The following is a 24353-nucleotide window of genomic DNA, read 5'->3' on the forward strand; positions in this document are numbered from 1 at the left end:
TGTTTATTCCTACTGAACTATCAGCCCTAGACTTTCTCAACGGATTGACCTGGAAAATACACGTGGGCGCACGCGCACACACACACACACACACACACACACACACACACACATTTCTGTATCTTTCTACAGATAAGTTTAAAACCATTCGTTCACACTGATGTCCTCAATTTCAATTTATCATCAAAAGGCTCATTCGCATGTTTTCCCTTTTCACCCTTCTCATCCTTTCTCCAACAGAAAGAAACCTGGCTCTAACCATCCACAGTGGATTACTCATTTGCTCAGCCGTACAATACACAGAAAGTAGTTGCAGAGTCACTAACCTGTACCTCTGTGAAAGGAAACCCTATTAACTAGAATTCAGTATTTGATGAGAATTTTTTTTTTTTTTTGTCTTTGGCCTGAACATAATGTGGTTGGAGTTCATCCAAGTAGTTACTGCAGGCCTAAATCCAACCACGGTGTTCACATGTTAGTTAGGGTTAATCCCCCTGCCACCCCCGTGTGATTCTGTTAATCATTTGAAATACAGTGGGGTTCGCTGGTTCCTGTTTGTATTCCATTTTTAGGTTTCCCCTATCCTTATTGATTTTATGTGTTTGGTTTTTGATCGTGTGAAACATTAACAAGGTTCCCAAAGCCAGAATGACACAAAAAGGGACCCTTTGCCCAAGCATCCTTGACCACAGCGCCCTAGCTGGACATCTGTCCAGGGCCCAGTGTTTCAGAACCTGAAGATTCTGCCCTGACCCCTAAGACGTGGGTGCCATTCTCTAGTCTGGTAGTAACATTAGCACCGACCCCCCTAATCCCAAATTGGCTAAATGTGCCCAAACCAAATTTCATAATAAAATGACATAGGTTGAAACAATTTTTTAAACACATGGGTCGCCTGGGTGGCTCAGTTGGTTAAGTGTCGGACTCTGGCTCAGGTCATGATCTCGCGGTTGATGAGTTTGATCCCTGCGTCGGGCTCCGTGCTGACAGCTCAGAGCCTGGAGCCTGCTTTGGATCTGTGTCTCCCTATCTCTGTGCCCCTCCCCTGCTCGCAGTCTGTCTCTGTCTCTGTCTCTCTGTCTCAAAAATAAACATAAAATTAAAAAAAAATTTTTAAACACAATCAAATAAAACGTGTCCCAGAGAACTACTTGTGTTGAGTTTACTTTGAGTTACACCGATGATCTCTCCATCTCTTAACATGTAACACGTGTTACTTCATTTTTGAAGGCAACTATTGACAGATAATTTCTTGGAGTGTAATTTACATATAGGGGAAAACCTTTTACGTTTTGATAAGCTCACAAAGTTATGGACCTACCAACACAGTCTGGGTACAGGACAGTTAACATCTCCCCTCAAAGGTCCACTGTGGTTAGCCTCTTCCCTAACCATCCCCCCACCCCCACCCCGGCAACCCCTGAGCTGCGGTCTGTCCCTTATAGCCTTGGCTTTTGCATAGTGTGACATGAATTGAAACCGTATGTGAACTTTTGAGTATGGCGTCTTCTGCCCAACATGATGTGGTCGAGATTCATCCAAGTTGTTGCACGTATTAGCAGTTTATTCCTTTTCTTTGCTGAGTAGTATTCCGTGGTGCTGATATCCAGCAGATTATTCACAGCCGAAGGGCATTTGGATTGGTTTCAGTATTGTCCAATTTTTTTTTGGATTTTCCAATTATGAATAAAGCCACTATAATCATTGGCCTACAGGTTTTTGAGGGACCATATGCTTTCATTTGTCTTGAGTGGGCTTGCTGGATTGTAAGGCAAGTACGTGTCGAACTCTGGAGGAAAATGCCAGACCGCTTCCAGCGTGGGTGTACCATTTCACATTCCCGCCAGCGCTGTGACGGTCCTAGCTGCTCTGTGTCCTTGGTTTTGCAGTTGGTGTCGCACATTTTTGGTTTGGGGGTTTTCAGTGTTGATTGGTGATGGACTCTCATTGTGGTTTAAATTGGCATTTTCCGGGGGCATCTGGGCAGCTCAGTTGGTTGAGCATCTGATTCTTGATCCCAGCTCAGGTCTTAATCCCAGGGTCATGCAATCGAGCCCCGTGTTGGGCTCTGCACTAAGCGTGGAGCCTGCTTGGGACTCTCTTACTCTCTTTCTCCACCCCTCTCCCCTGCTTATGCCCGCACACGTTCTCTCTCTTTCTCCCTCAAATTGATAAATAAATAAATAAATAAATAAATAAATAAATAAATAAATAAATATGCATTTTCCTAAGTACTGATTTTGTTGAACATCTTTTCATAGGTTTATACACTACTTATGAATTTTTGTGAGCGAAGTGTCTATTTAAACCTTTGGTCCATTTAAAACATTGAGTTGTTGGGGCGCCTGGGTGGCTAAGTCACTTAAGTGTCTGACTTTGGCTCAGGTCATGATCTCACAACTGGTGGGTTCAAGCCCCACTGTGCTGACAGCTCAGAGCCTGGAGCCTGCTTTGAATTCTGTATCTCCTTCTCTCTTTCTCTCTGCCCCTTCCCCACCTAAACTCTGTCTGTCTCTTAAAAATAAATATTAAAAATTCTTTTTGGGGGGCGCCTGGGTGGCGCAGTCGGTTAAGCGTCCGACTTCAGCCAGGTCACGATCTCGCGGTCCGTGAGTTCGAGCCCTGCGTCAGGCTCTGGGCTGATGGCTCAGAGCCTGGAGCCTGCTTCCGATTCTGTGTCTCCCTCTCTCTGCCCCTCCCCCGTTCATGCTCTGTCTCTCTCTGTCCCAAAAATAAATAAACGTTGAAAAAAAAATTAAAAAAAAATTTTTTTTTTGAAATTTTGTTTTCTTGAATTTCCAAATTGAATTTGGGAGTTGTTTACACAAGTCCTGTGTAAGATGTGTGTTTTGAAAATAACTTCTCGCAGTCTGTGGCTTGCCTTTTCATTCTTTGATTCATTAATTCTTGTCTTTTAAAGAGCACAAGTTTTGAATTTTGATCAATTCCAGTTGATTATTTTTTTTCTTTTATGGATAATGCTTTTGCAGTTGTGTACAAAATCTTTATTTACTAAACCTGAGGCCACATCATTTTTATTTGTTCTTAGAAGCTTTATGGTTTTAGTGTTTAAATTTGGGTTTGTGGTTAATTTTGAATTTGTGTATATGATCAGGTAAGGTTGAGGTAGTTTTTTACTTGTGGATTTTCAGTCATTTCACATTTATTAAAAAGACCATCCTGGGGTGCCTGGGTGGCTCAGTCGATTGAACTTCCAATGCTTGATTTTGCCTCAGGCCATGATCCTGGGATCGTGAGGTCGAGCCCCACATCGGGCTCTGTGCCAGGCGTGGGGCCTGCTTGGTATTCTCTCTTTCCCTCTATCCCTCCTCCACTCATGCGTGCCCTCTCTCTCTCTTTCTCTCTCTCTCTCTATAAAGAATACATAAAAAAATAAAAAGATCATCCTTTCTCTGTTGAATTAGCTTTGTACCTTCGTTGCAAATCAATCCACTCTGTGTGGGGGTCCATTCCTGTCTCATCAACAATATTTCATTATATCTTCATCATAATCTAGCGAAGTTTTACTCTGGTTATCCATGATTAACTGGTTAATACCCTGTAGGATATGGTAACATAGGACCCTACAACATAAGGAATTTATGAGCATAATTGGCAGTTTATGTCAGAAAGTTCTGTCTGTGTGGAAAATGTTGTGGACTCTGTAATCTGATTGAGATTTGCATGAGCTCTCTGTCTGGAAGCACAGAACAGGGGTGTTTAAACCAGCCCAGGGGTGAAGAAGGGCCTCCTTCCTGGAGGTGGTAACGTGTGAGTCCAACTTTGAATGACGGGAGGGGAGGTGTTATGGGCATTTGGACCATGAAACCGGGCGGGGGCAGTAGATGTAAATGGTTCTGATAACAGCAAGATTCCCCTCTTGTGTGAGTTATATATGGGCACGGACTGGCCCAAAGGTGTGGAGTCTTCTCTGGATGGAAGAGATCTCTGAGCAGTTTTTCTATCACTGGAATTCAAGGTTGGGTCCCTCAAGCCTTGCTGGATCTCAGTTTTGTCGTCTCTAGAATGGGGCTGTTCTTTCACTGTGGTCTGTGGTTCTGTAGAACAGGAATTGAGCCCTGGTACTAACTGACGTCCCTGTTTGTTTTTGTTTGTTTTTGCCAAAGCCCTTTTGTTTGTGAATTAGCTCGTAGCTTGCTTGGTCCTCAGAGCCTCCTGGGAGGGAGCTGTTTTAATTTGGTCTGTTTCCCAGATGTTCCCCCTGTGGCAAGATTGAGAATTACATCATGGATCTAGGAACTTGACCTACCCCCGGTTTCTCTTCCCTCCTGCCCAGAGCAGCCCAGTCCCCTGCTCTGTACAACTTCTCTGCCATGCTCTGCAGGTACCATCAGGGTCACTGCTGACTCAGCTGTGCTGGGTTTCCTCCTGCGGGACAAGCATGAGAACGCAGGGAACAGCACCAGCATGCACAGCGTCACCTGCATCCTCGCCCAGAACGGCACCCGTGCCTTGCCAAGAGAGCTCTGGCTGAGAGGGCGGCTGCAGGCCCAGACGGGGAGCCTGGGGGGCCAGGCCAACCTCCGTGCCGATGCAGCCAGCCTGGCTCTGGGTGGGGTCTGCGCCTGGGGCCCTGGGCATGGCCGGCTCTCAGGCAGCCTGAGTCACAACATCAGCACCCTGAGTGAAGCAGGTAGGAGGGGTGGACAGGGCCAGATGCCTCCCTCCCTCCCCAGAGACTTCCAGGTCCTGAAGCCAAGGGGTAGGAGACAGAATGGAGCCTCTAGTCCCCACATCCACCTTCCAGCTGTATTTCCTTCCCCTGCCAGCTTCTCCCAATGCTGCTGTCTTCCTTGGGCTGTGTATTATTCACCCAGAACACACAGTGCAGGGACATTAGTTGCTACTGAGTATTGACGTCCTTCCCAATCCGGTGGCCCCTCCCCCAGGACTCCCCATCCCACCACCTCCCCTCCAGCTTCTCCCTCTTGAAAGCTGGTCTAGCGGGGCCTCAAGGATGTGCTCCTGTACCACAGTTAGGAAATAGGACACCCCCAGCTCTAGCTTCTTGGGGACACTTGAGTAAGGCCTAGAGGGGCTCAGAGTGTGGCAGCTAGGGGAGAAAGCGAGATCAGACCCCCTCTGTTCTCCTCCTGCTTTCTGAGGGCCAGTCCCTGTCCCTGAAGGGTTGGAAGTGTGAAGGGGACACCAGGCCTGTCACTTGCTGAGTGTGGCGAAGGTGGTCCCTGGTGAAATCACCACTTGTATGGATCAGAAAGTGTTGAATGTTGACACTTTCATATGGTTCCACCTGGTATGTTGGGGGAAGTGGGACCTGAGAGGCCCGAGGTTGCCCCAGGGCCTGGGGACGCTGCAGACAGGAGCTGGGCCGACGGCAGCCCACTCCCTTACCCCCTTCGGGCTCCTGTGGAGTGTAGACTGGGCTCAGTCATCTCTGTGGCTCCTTCCGCCTCCAGGACTCCCCTCGGAGGCGGAAATGCTCCTGTCGCACACCCACGCGGCTTCCAACCTCTCCACGAGCTTTATGGCACGGAGCGCGCAGGCTCAGCTGGACGCAGCGCTTGGCCTGGACGGCCTGGCCCCCGGCGCCCCGGGTCACCTGCTCCGCGCCAGCCTGGCCCACACGGTGCCCGGCCTCAGGCACTGGGGCCTCCCGTTCTCCGTGGACGGCCGCGGACACTTCCAGGTGGGTGGGGGGCTGGGCGCGGGGGCCCCGGGGGTAGCGGGTCCCAGGGACACACACGGCTTCGCTTCTGCCCAGAGCGCGGGACACCGTGTGGCGGCTGGGCTGAAGGCGAGTGTGGACGGTGAGCAGCTCCACGTGGCCCTGGAGGCGAGGCGACAGCCTGGCCACGGGGGCCTGGCCCTCGAGCTGCACCATGGCCTCTCAGCGCTCCTGGGCACCGTGCCCGCGCGGCTCCAGGTGAGCGACCGGCCTGAGGGCGCATCCCAGCCGCCTCGCCTCGCCCACTTCTTAGGTCACCCGAGGGACTCCTACCACCTGCCGGGCCCCTACCCGGATCCCGCCCCGCTGCCCCGCCCCTGCCACCTTGGCCCCTCCTCTCGCCCCCCCATCTTCCCTCCCAGCAACTCCGCATTCTCCCTTCCGTCCACCACACCCTGTGTTGAACTCTTCCTCTCCTGTCCACCCGTCCTCTCCTCCACCTGTCCTGTGGTCCTATCGACCCCCCGGCGCCCCCACCGTAATTGGAAGTGCCCCAATTGAGGGAGCCACTTTGGAGGCACTCTGGTCCCCTCTAGTAAAGTTCAGACCGCCCACACCCTGGCCACCAGCGAGTCTTTTGGGCGTGCACCTGCCCCTCCAGGAAAGACCTTGAACACTGAAGAAGGGGCAGCAAACGTAGTTCACCTCTGCGTTATTCTCAAGGATGAGAAGCAGGAAGCCTCGCCTGTGGCGGCACAGGGGTGGCTAAACCATCCACAGCGCGCGGGAGGTGGGGCCGGTGCTCAGGGCGAGCGGCTAAAGCCACACTGTTTCCTCACCTCCCCTTTGCGTGACTTGGGGCAACTTGCTTACTTTCTGTGCCTCAGTGTCCTAATCTGCACAGTGGGACTGCTGACCATTCCCACCTCTTATGGTTTCCTTGAGGATCAGATGAGGAACTAGGTAGAACCTGGCACACGGAGGCCGTGTGAGGACCTGAGCTCTGGTTCCTTTGGTTTAATGACGATGCTGTGGGGTAGGGCCGGGTTTCTGCACAAACCTCTCTATCGGGGTTATTTTCCCAGAGAGGCTTCCATGAAGGGCGATGGGGTTGGGCTGGATCTCTGTGCTCCATCTGGGGCCCGGGTTGGGTAAAGACGACTCCCGTCGCCATCTTCCGGGCAGCGGCCATCGGCGTGCTCCCCTCCCGACCCTGCTGGTCTCTGCAGGTCAACTGTAGTGGAGACGCCTCGCCTGCCCAGCTGTCAGGGCTCTGCTGGGGGGACTTCGCCCAGCAGCCTCTGGAGGTACCTGGGTCTCTGTCGTTTGCCGGGTAGTGGTGGCAGAGGGTGGTCTGCATCCGGGGGGCTGGCACAGCCTGAGCACTGAGGACTGCCCACAGCATGGCCCAGGGGCCTGTGGCCACTGCCAGGCTGAGCCACATGGTCCCCTCCTCTGAGCCCTCCATGTCCCCCACAATGCACAGCTGGACTGGGGCACAGCCCAGCTTAGGTGGCTCCAAGCTCTCCTGGGCTGGGGCACGGGTGGACGGTGGGTCCTCTCCATCGCAGGCACATTGTGGCAGGGAGTCCTGAGCCACAGGGCCCTATGGTTCCTGGACCCAGGGTGAACTGGATGCAACCAGGGGGCTGCCTGCAGACCTGGTCAGTGCTGCCCTGTGGGCCCCCGAGTGGGCAGCTGGTAGCCTGGCCTGGCTGAGCTCCGTGCCTGCTGGCAGGGGAGGGGTGGGTGTGTAGCCCCAAGGACTGTCTGGGGGAGGAGGACAGAGGTGTTTCTGCTCCCGAGGCCCGCCACCACGGCCTGGCTGCGTGCTGACATATCCCACAGGAGCTGGTCACTTTGCCAAGGTCACACAGCGGCCTGGATGGCGAGAGGGTTAACTAAGGGAATAAGGGGTCAGGACTGAAGGGGTCTGAACAGGCTGGACAGATGGGCTGCCTTCCCTACTCTGTGTCATGGGGAGAGGGACATCAGGGACCCTGAAATGCTCTTAGAGGCCAAACTTGATGACTCCATGGGTGGCCATTTTCAGCTGTTAGAGAGAAGCACTTTGCAGGAGTAGAGCCTGTTAGCTGGGGATGGGGGTGGCTCGGGGGATGGGGGTTCCCTGATCCCCCAGGCCAGGCAGAGGGTGAACCACCTCTTGGTGGGGTATTGTAGGGACACCTGCTGGGCCTCTCCTTGCCTTTCTTGGGGGTAGGATCTGGCCGTGTTGTCTTTGAACGGCTCCCTCCTGGTCCACACCCGCACGGCCAGTCTGGCGGCTCAGATATCTTCTGGGGACACCTTCGCCCAGGCCCACGTCCACACAGCCTGCGGCCACCGCCATATCCATCTGGACACCGGCCTCCAGCACGCATGGCCTCCACTTGAGGCTCTGGGGGTTGCCCCCGACAACCACATCCAAGTGTCCGTGGCGGGAGACGAACCCACCGGGGCCGGGCTGGCGGTGGCCCTGGGCCAGTGCGCCCTGACTGCCCGTGGGGACATCAGCCCCGAGGCCAACACCACACACACCAACTGGACCCTGTCACTGGTGAATCGCTGCCCCTTGCTGGAGGTAAGCCACCTCTCCACCTGTCAGTGCGGGGCCCTGGCGGGGCTCCCACCTCCCTCCATAAATTATTAGCTGCTTACTGTATGCCCGGCTCTGCCCTCAGCCTAAGAAATTTCCGTCTTTTTGCCATTGTCCTCTGCCTTTGGGGTTTCATGGACTACAATGGTTTGAGCCAAAAAATGGGGCCCAAAATGAACTGTCTTCCCTTTCACAAAGGGCCCTACTGATTGCCTTTCTTTCTGGGGCTGGAGTTGATTCTTTTCTCATGAGCTCACTTATCCTACCCCTAGGCTTAAGGGTCTGAGAGTAATCATAAGAATATTAAGAAATAACAGACGAAGTTTATTGAGCCTTGTGTGCTGAGTGCTCCTTAAATCCTCACCCCCACCAGGAAGGGCCACTTGTATCCCTGGTCCCAGGCTCTGGGGCCCAGAGAAGAATGAGCCCAGTTACTCCCCTCTCGTTCCCATCTTGGGTCGGTGCCCCCGTGTGGGGCATGTTGTCTGCCCCAGTGGAACTCGTTACTGAGGCCCTCTGCCCTCCAGCCAGCGATCACTGATGCTGATGCTGAATTTCCAATAGCCAGGCTTTCCGGGCGCCTGGCTCTGGCCAGCAACTCACAAGTATTAACTCATTTACATTCAGAGATGGGTAAACCGAGGTTCCAAGTTCGGAAAGATGGAGCCATTGGTGGAGCCGGAACTCAAGCCCATGTCCGTTGATGGGGTACACAGGGTATCGGTCACTTGGCAGGGGGAGGTGCTGGTGGACTTGAGGCCGTAGGGTCAACGCTGCCCTTTCCCACCCAGGCCCATCGTCAGCTCCCCCGTCTGGGCTTCTGAAGCTGCCCTTAAGCCAGCCGCTTCCCCATATTTCCAGGCAACAGGCCTCCCACAGGCCCTGCACGCCGAGGGCAGCCTGAGCTGGAGCCCTTGTGAGGTCAATCTGGCCTCAAGCCTGCGAAGTGACCCTGGAGACGCCCACCTGCTGCTGGCCCTCACCTGCGGGCCCCAGACCTTGGTCGTCGGGCGCCTGGCCCACTCCCTGCCCCTGCTGGGCCGCCTGGGTCTGCCACCCAGCAGCGCCATCAGCCTGGCCGCCCAGCCCCGGCCCCCTGCCCGCAGCTCCCTGGCCCTCCAGCTGGGGCCGTGCCGGCTGCAGGGCTCGCTGGAACAGCACGTGGAGAACCAGAGCACGTGGACGCTGGCCGCCGAGCCGGGCTGCCCGTTGCTGGAGGTGCGTATGGCGGGCCCACGAGGTGACTGGAGGGGCCTCCGGACCCCCTGTCGGCGTGAGGCGTGAGCCTGGCTGGCTTCGTGCCCCGGGCGCCTCCCAAGACCCCAGCCACTATTTCCCAGATGCTCTCTCTGACCCTTGGTTCCTCTTTAATCTCACCTTCCCCCTCGGCAGATGGGGAGATCAAGGCACAGGGTGGGGGGACTCACTCAGCGCTGTGCGACAGAAGGGCCACCGACTTGGAATTGATCAATTTGTCTTTTTTAGTGAAATTCTGAGTGCAGGAAGGAAATGGGGGGGTGCTCCCCTTAGCTAACAGTGGGGACAGGCACATCTTGGTTTCATAACCTGTTAGAGGCCACCGGCTGGGCATTCTCTGGGCCAGGAGATGATGTGAGAATGGTCCTATGATATTTGGGGGAGGGGAGCCCGACTCGCAGGAAAGGGAGATGCTGAATCAGGACTGGCGTCCTTGTCTGCGGGGGGCAGGCCCCTCTGCCTGTCTCCTTGTCTCTTACCTCCCGATGGAGATTCCTGGGCACAGGAACAGGGTCCAATCCTCTCAGCATCCCTGTCTGTGCTCTGTCTCTATTAATCGAGTTGCCCACGACGGAGAGGTTGAAGCATCATGGGAACCAGCAGGCCCAGCCCTTGAACTCTGGGATGATGAAAGAGTTCTGGCCTTCGTTTCCAGAACAGTAGCCACTCGCTGCAGTCACTGAGCACTTCAGCTGTGCTCACCAGTATGAGCGAGAAACTAAATTTCTCCTTTTACTTCATATTAATTTGAATGGAAGCAGCCCCATGGGGCTAGTGACTATCCCATTAGACCGGCCTAAAGACAGACGCCGTGCAAACCTCAGTGCTGTTACGTACCAGCTGTATGACCCTGGGTGTGTGCTCTGCCTCCGAGCCTCAGTTTCCCCGTCTGTCATTTGGGGATAGTGACTACCCAACTCATAGCTGGGAATAGATGAAAAGAGGCTGTCCTTGGGGAGCACGTAGCACCAGGCTAGTTGTGTACTGTTTCTCCAGTGGATACTTGTCTGTTGTGATTTTGCTGTTGCTGGAAAGGGGGACGTGGGAAGCACGGGTTGGTCAGATTCCCCCCTGACATGGGACCTCCCTCTGACCCCCTCTGGTCTGGCAGGGCCTGGGCCTCCCAGCCCGGACACAGCTCAGTGGCTCTCTGCGCGCTGCAGATGGGGAAGCAGACGTATCGGGGTCCCTCGTGTCGGCCGGCCGCACTGCCTCCCTGACCTTGGTGGCCGCCTTGCACCGGTCCGAGGCCACGCTCCGAGTGAAGCTGAGTCACACGCTGCCTGCACTGCGGGCCGTCCCCCCAGAGGCCCTGCTGACCATCCAGCTTGGGTGGGAGTCCGGGCGCCGGCTGGATCTGCGGCTGCGGGCGGGGGCCTGTGAGCTGCAGGGCAGTGGGGAGCTGCACCTGGGCCGCATGCTGCAGTGGCAGGTGCTGGCCCAGAGCTCCTGCGAGGCCCTGCAGGTAGGTGGCGCTGCGGCGTGGGAGGAGTGGACCCCAGGGTCATGGAGGGTGGGGCAGGGGCTGCCTCCCGCCCCCCCCCCCCCCCCCGCCTGCCAAACAAGGGAGAGGAAATGAATCCCAGAGGGAGGGACTCATCAAATACTTGTCCAGCCCACTCTGTGCCCTGGAAATGTGGCCACGCACCCAGAAGAGGTAAATGCCTACCGGGGGAGACAGGCAGTCCCCAGCCTAAACGAGCGAATTACGGAGTATATTACTTAGTGATAAGGGCTACAGAGAGGCAGAAAGTGGCAACGGGGGAGTGGAGGACGACAGGACACATAGTGCGGTTTGGTCAAGGTCGGCCCCGAAGACCAGATGACTTTTGAGCACAGACTTAAAGGAGAAGAGGGAGGAGCCATGTGGATATCTAGGGAATGAGTGTTCTAGGCATGGCCAGTCCAAAGGCCCTGAGGCAGAGCCAGAGAGGAAAGGGTATTTGCTAGGACCAGGGTCAGCAAACCATTTCTCTGAAAGTCCAGACAGTAAATATCTTCAGCTTTGCTGGCTGTGCAGCCTCTGTAGCAACCACCCAGCCTTGTGGTTGTCACACAAAGCACTGTAGAACATATATATACAAGCAGGCGCGACTGTATTTCACTAAAGCTTTATTTACAGTAGCAAGTTGTGGGCTAGATATGCCCCGTGGGCCACATAGTGTGCCGACTCCTGTTTTATAAAAAGGACGCTCAGATTCAGGATCCTTTGTAGAGGCTGTGAGAGGACTGGGTGGGGGTCTGGGTGTGTGAGAGAGGGGGTCGGGGAGCAGGGTGCCTCCCGTGCTTGTGTTCTGTGTGACAAGAGCTCTGGGGCTACTGTTTCCTATGATGGGGAGCACAGTGGGAGGAGTCCCTGACAGTCACATCTTGGACGTATTGAATTCGATGGAGCTGTTGGGCACCCAAGTGAAGATGCTGGGCACAGCTCTTGGAGTCAGGAGGTTGGCTGTAGTCTGGACTGGAGGTCCGTGGCTCTCGGTGGTCCCACTGAAGGCCACGAGACTGACTCAGGTGGCCATGGGGAGGGTGTAGAAGGAGCCGTAGCATAAGAAGCAGCCACGGGTGCCGCAAACAAGCCAGGGGGGAGGAGAAACCCAAGGGAGAAGGGGTCCCAGGGGCCTGGGAGGAAGACCTTCCCAAGAGGAGGGAGGGGTTGACAGGGCCCAATGCCTGTCTGGCCGGGGCATGTCAAGGCCCATGCTGGGGAGGCCACCTTTGACGTCAGGAAGCACCAGACTGAATCGTGGCTCTGTTCCCTTGTCTCTGTCTGGCCTTGAGCAAATCATGGCTCCTCTGTGAGCCTCAGTTTTATCAAAATGGGGTTAAAGACCCCTGCTCTCAGGGTCAGATAAAACAGCAGACATTGGCTGCCCAGCCCTGCCCGGGGCACAGTGCAGGCCCGGGGGACGGCGGTGTCTTTTTCTGACATGCGCTGAGGTGCGGAGCCCAGAAACACTCTGTGTTCCTGCTTGCACCCAGTTTTCTGGAAGGTTCCTCTGTCAGGAGCGGATGTTTGGGTCCCCGTGGGAGGATGGCAAGGGGAAGAGGGGGAGAGCTGCTGAGAAGTCAGTTCTCCAGCTCCTGTGGTTGCCAGACTCTTGGGCAGGTCGACTTGTAAGACTTGGTTCCGTTCCTGCAAAAAAACAGGATCCCTGGTGGTTTGGGGAGGAGGGAGGCCCGAGAGAGAAGTTCATCAGATGGCCGAGAGCTACAGACCTGGGACCTTTGAGATGTGTCTGCAGACATAGGACCTTTGAGAACTTGATCAAAGTCACAAACCCTCTCCTAGGAAGGCGTTCCCACCCCATTTTGCAGCCGGTTCGTGGGAGAGGCATTAGGACTCCCGATGCCTGCTTTGAGCCGTGTCTTGGTGAAGAGCCCTGCTTCTGTGTCTCTTTAAACCCCTCCAGGCCCTGGGGGTCCTGGGCCGAGTCAACAGCTCCGGCTACGTACAAGTGAGCTCTGTGGCTGTGGACGCCCGAGCACTGGTCACAGTGGACAACAGCACTTTACGGGGGCTGCTCATCTTCAAGACTGCCGAGGTGAGGGCGCGGGGATAGCGGGTGCCTGGGGCAGCCTGGGAAGGGGTCCTGGGGCCCGAGGAGAAGCACCGGCCACCCTCCTAGCTCCAAAGAGTCCCCAGGGGATGAGAGCATCAGGACCCATAATTGGAGGAAAGCCTTCAGTTCCCCTGGCCTCGTGGCCCCCCACTTTTCTCTTGCTTGTTTGCTTTAAAAAAGAGTTTTGGGGCACCCGGGTGGCTCAGTCGGTGAAGTGGCTTGTCTCTTCATTTTGGTTCAGGTCGTGATCTCACGGTTCATGAGTTCAAGCCCCGCATCGGGCTCTGTGCTGATAGTGCAGAGCCTGCTTGGGATTCTCTCTCTCTCTCTCTCTCTCTCTCTCTCTCTCTCTCCCTCTCTCTCTCTCTCTCTCTCTCTCTCCCTCTCTCCCCCTCTCCCTCCCTCCCCTGCTTGCTTTTCTCTCTCTCAAAATAAATAAATAAGCTTAAAAAAGAAAAAAAAGAATTTCCTTCCTTTCTAAGGCTAAGTAATTGCCCCATGGTGTGGATAGACCACATTTTGTCTGTCCTTCATCTGTCAGCTGACCCTCAGTTTGGTCCCACCCTTTGGCTAATGTGCATCTGCTAGTGTGAATGTGGATGTGCAAGTGTCCTTTCAAGACCCTGCTTTCCATCCTTACGGACGCGAATGTCCAATTTTAGCCTCTTACGGGTAGTGCTGCTTCACGCACACTCGTGCTTGTGTTTTGGTGAGCACGCACGGGGTGGAATTGGCGGACCGCGGGCTGTGTGCAGGTAAAATCAGCTGTTGGGTTGCAGTGCGAACCAGCTGTCCTTCCCAGAGCTCCCGGGGAGAGCCGCTAACTGCTCCTTAACTTAAAAGTCCGTGCTGTCCTCAGCCCGGGCACGTTGTGCGCGCTCGCCCATGTGAGCAGCTCCCTCGCCGGTCCTCCAGTGAGCACCATTCTGGATGTCTCGGGAGTTTTCCTTCGGGCCCCTGATGTTTTTTCTTGCTGCTGCATCCCAGCCTGCAAGGCATGTCCTTCCCAAACATCCTGTGGGTCCTTCCCTGTGCCTCGCGGAAGCCCTTTCTCTCTCTGGTTCCTCTCCCGGGTCCACCCCTCGCCCCGGGATTTTTTTTTTTTCCTTGCCACTTACTTTATGTCAGGCATCCCAGATGTACAGACTGCTTTTGGTGTAAATCCCCCCAACTTCTTCTATAGTGCCCCGGCCACCAGGGAGGGGGACAGAAGAGGCTTGGTGTAACGTTGGAGTGGTTTGTTCCCCCCCCCCCCCCCCCGAGAGAGTCTGGCCACCTCCCAGGCGGCGAGTCTCTTTCTCTTGCTCTGCTGCAGAACCAGCGGGAGGTGGAGGTTTCGCTCACGCACGACCTGCCCCAGCCCGGCCCCTCGGGTCTCCCAGCCCACGTCCTGCTGCAGCTGGCCACCGAGAGGCAGGGGCCCCGCTACAGAGGCACCCTGAGGGTCGGAGTGGACGGCAGACAGGTGTGGGGCTCTGCTGGCGGGGCCTCCGAGAGCTGGCGGCGGGAAGGGGGGGTGGGTGGGGACAGCCCGGCGCGGTGGCCCAGCTCACAGCCGTCCATGCCGACAGGTGTCCGAGGAGCTGACGTTCACTCGGCAGCCAGAGCGCATCTCCCTGGAGTACACCCTCCAGCACGACGTCCCCATGCTGCGGACGCTGCGGGTAGAGGACACGCTGGGCCTGCGGGTAAGCGTCGGTGCTCGTGGAAACCCACAGCCGTGTGCCCTCCTTCATGCGGCAAATGTCCTTGGACGCGTGGTGGAGGGCAGGGGCGTGGAATAGACTCAGACTTCCCTCCGAGTCTCGGTCTTCTCATCTGGGAAGTGGGGATAGCCCCCTCTGCCCTAGCCCAGCCGCAGCCCCGGGACCATTACACATTCTCGTTTTCCAAAGCCTCCCTGGGACCCAGCGCTTGTCCTTGACCCTCTTGTCACCCGTGTCCGCTCGCACTGCCTGGGGGGGGGGGGGGCTGGCCCGGTGTCTCACGTGAGCGCTGTCTCTGAGTCTCTCCCCCTCCTCTGGATCCACATGTGTGTGTAGCTCCACTTGGCGGCCGGGCGGGCACCACCTGCCCCTCCCGTTTGCCCCTCTCGGCCAGCGGCCCCTTGTCCCTCCGGCGGCGGTCAGACCCTTGGCGTCATCCTTCATCCCGTGCCACTCACACACCAGACGCACCTCTCGCGGGAACTGCCGGTGTATCCCCCCCCCCAGTATACCCGCAGCCCGACCCCTTCTCCCCACCTCCAGCTTTGTCACCTGCTCCAGGCCCCCTCAGGTCACACCTGGGTTCTAGCCACCGAGCTGGGCTTCCTGCTCCCACCGCGGCCCCCGTGGTCTCCACCTAGAGCCCTTCTAAGTCAGACACCAGCCCGGCGCCAGAAAGCTTCGTGCCAGGATCTGGCCTGTCCCCTCTCTGGGCTCACCCGCTATGGCTGCCCTCGCGGACTTTCTTCGGGCCACGCTGTCCGCGCCCTGTACTCAAACTGGCAGGTCCTCCTTCCCTTCCGTGCCCCCTGCCCGCCTCTGGCTTCCCGGGTCTTTGCGCACATGTCCTTTCTCCAGCCTTCCCTGCACAGACCTGCCCTGATCGATGTCAAACCCCCCCCCCCGCCGGGCGTAGACCCACACGGGTTGACGTCACCCCCCCCCCTCCCTGCATAGACCGCCCTGGTCGACATCACCTCCCCCACCCTCCTCACGTAGACCTGCCCTGGTCAACATCACCCCCCCACCCTCACCCTCTGCCCAGAACGTGCTCTTGTTTTCCCTCTGGTGCACAGAACGTGTGTAGCCAGATGGGTGGGGTTTCCCTGCACAATTTGCTGGCTCGCTTTCCCTGCACGTGGATGTGTCCACGCCCCCGAGCCCCACAGTTGGGGTTTCATGGAGGCTTCATCACGTAGGCATGTTGGGTCATTAACTCAATCTCCAGCTCCTCCGCCCCTCCTCAAGGATGGGGGGCCGGGGCTGAAGGTTCCAGCTTCTAACCAAGGCTCGGTCTTCCTGGTGGCCAGCCCTCTCCAGGAGCCCCCCAGAGGTCACCTTGTTAGAACAGAAGGCGCTTCTCTTGCTCAAGAGATCACAAGGGATCGGGGCGCCTGGGTGGCTCAGCCAGTTAAGCCTCTGACTCTTGATTTCGGCTCAGGTCATGATCTCGCGGTTCGTGAGTCCCACGTCAGGCTCCATGCTGACGGTGCAGAACCTGCTTGGGATTTTCTCTGTCTCTGTCAATCTCTCTCTCTGCCCCTTCCCTACTCATGCTCTCTCTCAAATAAATAAGCGTTTAAAAAGTAGACTTCAAATGGTAAGTATTACGTGTATTTTACCACAGTAAAAAGTTTACAAAGCATACGTACCTTTGGAAGGTTTTAGGCAGGGCGGGAGCTCTGTGCCCATGTGGCCTACCCGAGCCATCGCAGTTCTAAGAGCCCCTCCTCTTAATAGACACTCTTCAGCCAGCAAGCCCCACCCGGCAAAACAGCCCCTGCAACCCTGCTCCTCCTTAGGCCTGCTCCTGCAGGGGGGCCTCTGCTCCTCCCAGCCCGGTGCTGTGGGTTTCCCGGATCCCGGGGGGGAGCTGGGCCGGGCTGCCTTCCTGGCACAGGGTGAGGCGGCCTCTCCTCCATGTCATTCCAGGCCGCTGTGGAGGTTCCTGGCCGCGGCTCCAGCTTCGAGCATTCCGGACGCATCTTGGTGGGGCCCACCTCCCTGAGCTACTCCGTGAGCTGCTGTCGCCGTGCTGGGCACCTGGAACTCGCTGGCTGGAGCGAACACAACAGCGTGACCCTGCTGCGGGCCGGACTCCCGCGCAAGGCCCACCTTAGCGCCAGGCTGCAGACGCTCGGTAAGGCACCCAGGGCACTGCCCCGAGGCCCAAGAGCCGGCTTCCCCCGGCCTGGAGCCTGCCCACCAGTCTCGGGTGCACTGAGACCCCCTGGGCCCAGAGTGGTCCTGAGCTCCAGAACCAACTGGGACATCCTTGCCTGATTCCCCGCGAGCATGCGTTCCTTTCCCAGGCCTGCCAAGGCAAACCACCACAAACTGCGTGGCATGAAACCACAGATGCTTGTTCACTGACGGTCCTGGAGGTCACAGGTCAGAGCTCAGGTGTCAGCAGGGCCACCCTCCTGCCCAAGGCTCTCTGGGGACAGTCCTTCCTTGCCTCTCCACCCAGCCGTTCCCCGGCTTGTGGCCACATCCCTCCCATCTGTGCCTCTTTTCTTGGGGACACCAGATGCTGGATTCGGGCCCTCCCCACTCCAGCACGACCTCATGTCAGCACGATGACCTCTGCAGAGACCTTGTTTCCAAATAAGATCACGCTCATTGGCACTAGTGGTTGCGACTTCAACATAATTTTTAGGGGGAAACGGTTTAACTTCTAATGGAGGGAGAAGGGAAGGTAACGGTAATAAGAGCCAATGTTGATCGAGGCTCACTGCATACACACCAGGCAAGCTCTCCACACACAGGAGCTCGCCGAGTCTGCTCAGCCATCCAGTCACACCAGGGAAAGTTGAAGCCCACAGTGGGGCCTCTGAGCCCTCAGGATCTGCACACTCATCTCACTGACCACGAACTTCTGGCCCCTACTTACTTTACTCCTCGCTCTTCTTCAGACACGTCGGGCTTGCTCCTGCCTCAGGACCTTTGCACAGGCTGTTCCTCTGCCTCGAAGGCTCTTCCCCTGCATATGTGCTTGACTCAGTCCCTCACCTCCTTCGGTTATTTTTCTTAAGTCATCTCCTCCATGAGTCCTTTCCCACCCACCCTGTTTATTTGTACCCCCACCTCTCTCTAGCTCATTCCATCCTTTTCCTGGCTTGGTAGCTCTAACATACCATATAACATACTTACTAAACACCTTCATTTCTCATTGCCTGTCTTCTGCCCACCCACGCTAGGATGTGCACTCCACAAGGACCCAGGGATGATTTTTACCTGTTCTGCAGAGTGGAGTGGAATGAGTGTTCAATTAAACATCTGTTGAATGAAGTCATGAACATAGGAGGTAGAGATTAGTCACTGCCCCCATTCTGCAGAGAAGGATGGAAACTCAGGTTGAGTCACATGTCCCAGGCCACACAGCTGTTGAACAATGAGATCAGGACTTGAATCCGGGCAGTGTGACTCCAGAGCCACCCTCTGACCACTATGTAGATTGCAGAGAACGGGACCCTTGGTGGCTCCCCTGTCATTTGGGCCATCTTCTTTTCCGTCCTTGGCTCTCAGCCCGCTATGGGCTGAGTGGGAACCTGGAACAGACAGAGAGGGACTGACCTCACAGACTGCTCTGAGGAAGGGTTTACTGGGGTCGTGGCGGGTAAATGACGGGACAGTCCTTCCAGGATGACCGGTTCCTGGCCCTTGAGAAACCTGATGTGGCCGCCAGTAGCCGCAGAAACTTCTCACCTGTGCACTGCTGTCCATGTTTAACTGTCCCAACCCCTTGGGTATTTTCTGCCTGGTATTAACATTCTTGGTGTCCCCGAGGGTCTGAAACATGCCCGGGCGTGGAGATGGGGGCCCCTTCAGGTGTGTGTCCCCTCCTCTTCGGGCCCCCTACACAGCAGGTGCATGTGGTTGAACACTGCATCAGGCGAGGACAGGAACGCTTCCTGAGGTCTGTGTGCCCCCCGGGTGTTTTCAGGTGTGTTACCTCCACGAATCTTGGCATCGTCACTCAAGGTGGGCAGGCTGTGCCCACTTAATTGATGAGGAAACCGAGGCTTAGGGCCACCTTGTCCACATCTGCCAAAAGCGCCACCTGCGCTTATGGGCCCACGAGGCTGGCGATGGCCTGGGCCAGGGGTCACAGGCTGGGGCTGTGGGGTACATGCCCCAGGAAGCTGGCCTCTGATGTAGACTAGGCTTCATGCACTTACCCTGGGTAAGTATTTTCTAATGGAGCAGGAGGAGTCTAAGTCCAAAAAGAAGAAGAAGGAAGCTTCTGGATTCTCCTTGTCCAGAGGGTTTGTTTCCCCCTGCTTGCTAAGATGAGGCGTGGTCCAGCTGGGCACCATGAGAGGTTCCTGGATGGGTGGAAAGAGTGGGGCCCCTCCAGTCTGGGCCGGGCAGGCTGCAGGTCGGAATCATTTGATAGTGATTGGATGTTTGATAACCCTGGAGAGAAGTATTCACCTGTTCCCTTGACAAGCCCTGGACCCCTGGGGTGTGTCCAGGGGTGCTAAGTGCTGGGGATGGGCCCGGGGGAAAAGTAAAGGCCCTGCCCTCGAGGGGCTGACCCTCCCTAGGCGGGGAGCACGAAGGGTTGGGAGGGACAGTGCGAAGTGTCAGTTTGGCAGCCAGCCCAGGAGGAGGAGAAGCCAGGCCGAGATCCCCGCGGCAGGTGGGGGCCGCCTCCCGACGTCCCGGTGGCTCAAAGCAAGAAGCCTTGCCTGGGGTTCATGCCCCCCGAGAAAGGAGGCAAACTGAGCCCTCAGCAGCCTGTGCCCTTCTCTGCCCTTAGAGACCCAGACCGAGGCCAGCGTGGCCCTCCACGGAGGGGATGGTGGGGTCAGCGTGGACGTGGCAGCGTTGGTGGCCTGGCCGATGGACGGCACTCTGGAGCTGATGGTGAATGCCAGCCACGCGGTACCCGCTCTCCGGGGGCTGGGCCTGCCCTTCACCAGCCAGGTGAGACGTGGGTCCCCCCACCTCCACGCTGGGCCGGTCTCCCCCCAGTTCTACCCACTCCATCCGGTTCCCAGCCTGCGCCAGGCCCGCTGTGTGCACGACCGACCGTGCTCCCTCTCTCTCTGTGTCTCTCTGGCACTTTCCAGTCGGTAAAGGCTGTTAGTGACACTGACCGCTGGAACCCGTGTCTGCTCAGCCGTCTTTGTGTTTGCAGCCCTGGGGCGTGTGGACGGGCCTCCTGCGGCCCGAGTTCCAGCTCCCTGCCCTGCGTGCTTTTTTGCCCCTTCCGGTCTTGCGTTCAAGTGAAAGCCCAGCTTTGGTCTGTGGAGCACCGGGGTGCTCAGCGCCGGGGTTTTCTGTGCCGTGACTCCTTTCCTCCTCCTAACACCCCGTGAGAGGCGGGCGGCAGAGTCCTTAGGAATCTCGGCTCTGGGAGTCAGATCCCAGCTCTGATGCCTGCGGGCTGTGTGGCCCGGGGCAGTTTCCTTAGCCTCTCTGTGCCCTCAGTCTCCTGAAATGGGGATGATACTTGTGCTGATAGCACGGGGTTGGGGAGGACGGGGAGAGTTCGCATCAGTTACACCTGGTGGAGCAGGTGGTTTAGAAGCTTTGGCTGCCGCTGTGATGGTAAGTCACCGTCATCACTGTCTCCGGGTCACACGTGAGAGGGTATGCCACCTGTCCAAGGTCATGTGGCAAGCGGGCAGCCAAAGGGGCTCTGGCTGGCAGCTGGGCCCCTTGCCATGCTGCCCTCCCACATCTGGGAAGAAGAACCTGCTGTGGCCCCGTGAATGGGGTCAGGCTCCGGCCACTGCCCCTTGGCACAGAGTCGCCTTTCCCGGCTGGGCCCTCTGGCTGCCCGGCGAGTCACTGACACATTCCAGAAGCCTCTTGTTTTCAATTAGCAGCACGTCCCTGCCCCCACTCCACTCTGCCCCGAGGAAAGGCTATTCCCAGAGGCCCTGTCACCCCTCATGCAGGGGGTCTTTGTCACTGGACTCCCCCCCCCCAACTGAGGGAACTTGGTTCCTGCTCCCTCTGACTTCATCTAAACCCCCTTTTCTTGGTCTCGGGCCCCGTGGTGGGGAGACGTGGTGGGGCTCATTCTCTGCTGGCTTCCGGGGATGCAGGCCTGGTGGGGTGCACTCTGGGCTGCAGAGTGGGGCCTGGCTTGGGAGGGTCCTCGGGCCCCTTTACCCCCCCATACCTCACAGCCTGCTGCTTCCTCAGCTCGTGTTCCAGAAGCTCTGGGCAGAGGGACAGATGCACTCTTCCCTGCAGCTGATCTGTGATTCTCAAGCCAGCCTGGTCCTTGACGTGCGTGGCCAGAGCCAGGTGCTCAGGTGAGGGGCTCCCTGCCACTCTGCCCGCCCCCCTCCCCCACCGAGAAGAGAGGGATGGGTGAGGGGGAGAGATCAGCTGGGCCCCTACCGCGTGCTGACCTCTAACCCCCAGCGCCTCCTTGAACCCTCCCCACAGCCCTCCTGCACAGATGTGGAAAGAAAGGCTCAGAGAAGCATAGCAACCTGCCCGAGGTCACACAGCTCGTAAAATAGCCTTGGTTGGCCTTTGGGGGGCAGGACACAGATGAGGAGTTCCTGGTCCCACAAACTAAATGCATCCTAGGCCTCAAATTCAAATTAGTCATTGTTAGAGCTCTTCAGTCTGGGGACCTGCCGGGTGGCTGGCCCGGTGCCCGGTGGCCTCACGCATGTGTGAAGTCGGGGGGCCACCAGGCTCCAGCCCCCGTACCAGGTCGCCAAAGGGTGACTATGCCCGCCCAGGGTCATGGGGCCACGTCTGGGGAAATTTCTGGTTGTTGTAGCTGGGGAGCTACTGGCTTCTAGCGGGCAGAGGCCAGAGATGCTGCTACGTGCACACATCAGCCTACAGCCACGAGTGACACCACGGTGTGGCCGAGCCACCAGAAAGGGGCAGCAGCCTGGAGCTCACAGCACTGGGCCGCCACGAGCACCGTGGCCTGGAGGGGCCAGGGGAAAGCGTGCCGTGTGCACTCGGCTGCCAGGAGCGAGCCCATGTTTCAAATGCTGCCGTCTAGACCCTGCTGAGGCTTCCACTGGCCAAACCCGAGAGGGCCTATTGATGGGCCCGCCGGAGACACTCAGCCCGGCACCGCTATAGCTCGTTATGCTGAGGGGGAAACTGAGGCTCAGAGAGGGTAATTGGGGAACTTTCCCCGGCCAGCACCCGACGCAGGCCGGGCGGGGATGGAAACACGTGTCACCTGACCCCGCACCACGCGGCCCTTGGGCCTGGGGCGTGCGAACGCCCCCACCGGCCCCCGGCCAGGTTCCTGGATCTCCTGCCCTCTGCCGGGGAGGTTGGCCTGGTCCCTGACCAGCCGTGGGCGCCCTCGTGCCCGGCCTCAGGCACACTCTGTCCTTCCTTCCAGCAAAGAGCTGCAGCTCTCCTGCCGGCACCACCTCCCTGGCCTTCTGGGCCGCTGCCCCCGCACAGCCTCAGCCAAGGTAACTGTGCCCAGCCACCCCTGAGCCCTGACTGCTTCCAGATGCCCTGCCGAGGTGGGAGGGGGCCCTGCCGGGGACCGTAACCTGTCCACATGTGTCCGCAGGCCCACAGCAGGCCCCTGTGGGCTGCCCTCGGAAACCCCTGGCTCCAGCTTTCCCAGACACCCCCAGGCTCACATTCCTGGGCCGCGCCCGCAGCCCCCCGCTGAGCCCACGAGACCCTGGGGAGGGGGGGAGGCCCGCCTGCCGGGGGCCTGGCACCGGGACCACCTCACCGGCCCGGCAGGCTCCCAGCAGCTGGGTCGAGTGACACAGGCCTTGGAGCTGAGGCAGCAGTGCCACCCGGGTGCCGTCTTGTTCCCACGGCCCAGGCTCTCTGTGTCTCTTCCCGCCCTTGTCCGTGAATCCCCTTTTCACCTGGGACCCCCAGGACAGCCCCTGGCTACCCATCTGGCCTGCGCGTGGCATTTGGGGGTCCTGGGGGTAGACAGCAGGCCCAGGCTGGCGTGCCCCCCTCCCTCCGTTACCGTTACCATTACCTGTTTCCCTGTCTGCAACTCTTTCCCAAATCAGAAGCTTCTGGAGGGCATACCCGGCCCAGGGCCCAGCACACAGTAGGTGCTCCAGGAAAGATGTTGACTGATGGAATGAGTGACCGGTTGTTACATTTGCCGACTGGTCACTTCGCCATCCTGCCAGCCACCCGGTTTTGTTAAGTGCCCTCCCTGCCCGGGGCTCGGCCGCCTCTGTTTGCAGAGCCCCTACCGTGTGCCAGGCCCCGTCCTGGCGCTCTCACACGATGTCAGTGCTCCCCAAGCTTCGTTGCAGCTGTACGACCCATCAGGGAACCTCTTGTTCCCCCGACCCCAGTCTTTGTTTTGTATACTTTCCAATCTATAGAAAAGTTACTGTGGGACAGTGAACATTCCCCAGTTGTTAATATCCTGCCAAAACGTTCTGTTTATACTTACGTGTTATATATATTTGTATATTCACACACACGCATACATTTTCTTCTGTGCCATTAAGAGATGATACAGACATGTTTCTGGACACATCATACCTCTTTACTTCTAAATACTTCAGTGAGTGTTTCCTATTAAAAGTCTATTTTCTTGTATAACACAGTGTAAGTACAAAACTCAGGAAATCTAACATGATGTAGTAATATTATGATTTAATATGTAGTCCGTAATAAAATTTCCTAGTTACTCCAATAATCTTTCAAGCTGGGTTTTTTAAAAATTTGTTTGTTTTTAGTTTCTTTTAAATCTAGGACCTTCTTCAGGATCACCAGGGGTGCTTAGTTGTTCTTTTTGATTTCTTAATCTGGAACAGAGGTCTGCAGACCTTAGGAGCCAGATAGTAAATATTTTCGCCTTTAAACCCAATATGGTCTCTGTTGCAACGCTCAGTGCTGTCACTGTAACAAAAAAGCAGCCATGGACAATATGTAAATAAATGGGTGTGGCTGTGTTACAATAAAACTTTATTTACACAATCAAGTGGTGAGCCAAACTTGGCCCAAAGCGGACCCCTGATCTAGAAATTTTTCTCCTGCCCAGTACCTGTTCCCCCGCCAATATTTTTACTATTAACCTTTTCAGACACTGGAAAATGAAAGCAATTTTGTAGTGAACATCCACATACCCAGTGCCTAGATTTCCTTACTCCTGGTTCACTCCTCTTGCTTTATCAGATAGCTCCCCATCCAGCTGAGTTTTTGACACATTTCAAAGTAACTTGCAGAGGTTGATATACTTCCCCCTAAGCAGGAAAAGCCCTGCACTGACAGTTGTGAAGTTTCCAGGCAGTTATTTTGCAAAACTCCTCCGTCGGGATTTGTCAGATTCTTTGTTCAAGATGAGATCTGGGTTGAATGTTTTTTTTTTTTTTTTTTTTAAACGTTTATTTATTTTTGGGACAGAGAGAGACAGAGCATGAACGGGGGAGGGGCAGAGAGAGAGGGAGACACAGAATCGGAAACAGGCTCCAGGCTCCGAGCCATCAGCCCAGTGCCCGACGCGGGGCTCGAACTCACGGACCGCGAGATCGTGACCTGGCTGAAGTCGGACGCTTAACCGACTGCGCCACCCAGGCGCCTCTGGGTTGAATGTTTTGACAGGGGTACTGCTAATCTGCAGAGCTCTTCAAAAATACCAG

General features: G+C 56.7%; 1 protein-coding gene across 1 annotated transcript in view; it reads left to right on the top strand.

Annotated features, from left to right (window-relative positions):
* The window catches only part of LOC124518034 (uncharacterized), a 141037-nt gene that overhangs the window by 82289 nt on the left and 34395 nt on the right, over positions 1 to 24353 (top strand). The window contains exons 39-46 of the mRNA XM_047087816.1: positions 4346 to 4654; positions 5439 to 5668; positions 5744 to 5905; positions 6877 to 6954; positions 16702 to 16909; positions 19535 to 19701; positions 20932 to 21044; positions 22115 to 22190. Of these exons, the coding sequence (XP_046943772.1) occupies positions 4346 to 4654; positions 5439 to 5668; positions 5744 to 5905; positions 6877 to 6954; positions 16702 to 16909; positions 19535 to 19701; positions 20932 to 21044; positions 22115 to 22190 (1343 nt within the window). The remainder of the gene's footprint in view (positions 1 to 4345; positions 4655 to 5438; positions 5669 to 5743; positions 5906 to 6876; positions 6955 to 16701; positions 16910 to 19534; positions 19702 to 20931; positions 21045 to 22114; positions 22191 to 24353) is intronic.

Source organism: Lynx rufus, unplaced genomic scaffold, assembly GCF_022079265.1.
Source record: "Lynx rufus isolate CCGP_SWC_20201006 ecotype Redwood Valley unplaced genomic scaffold, mLynRuf1.p SCAF_23, whole genome shotgun sequence".
In the NCBI taxonomy this organism is placed as follows: domain Eukaryota; kingdom Metazoa; phylum Chordata; class Mammalia; order Carnivora; family Felidae; genus Lynx; species Lynx rufus.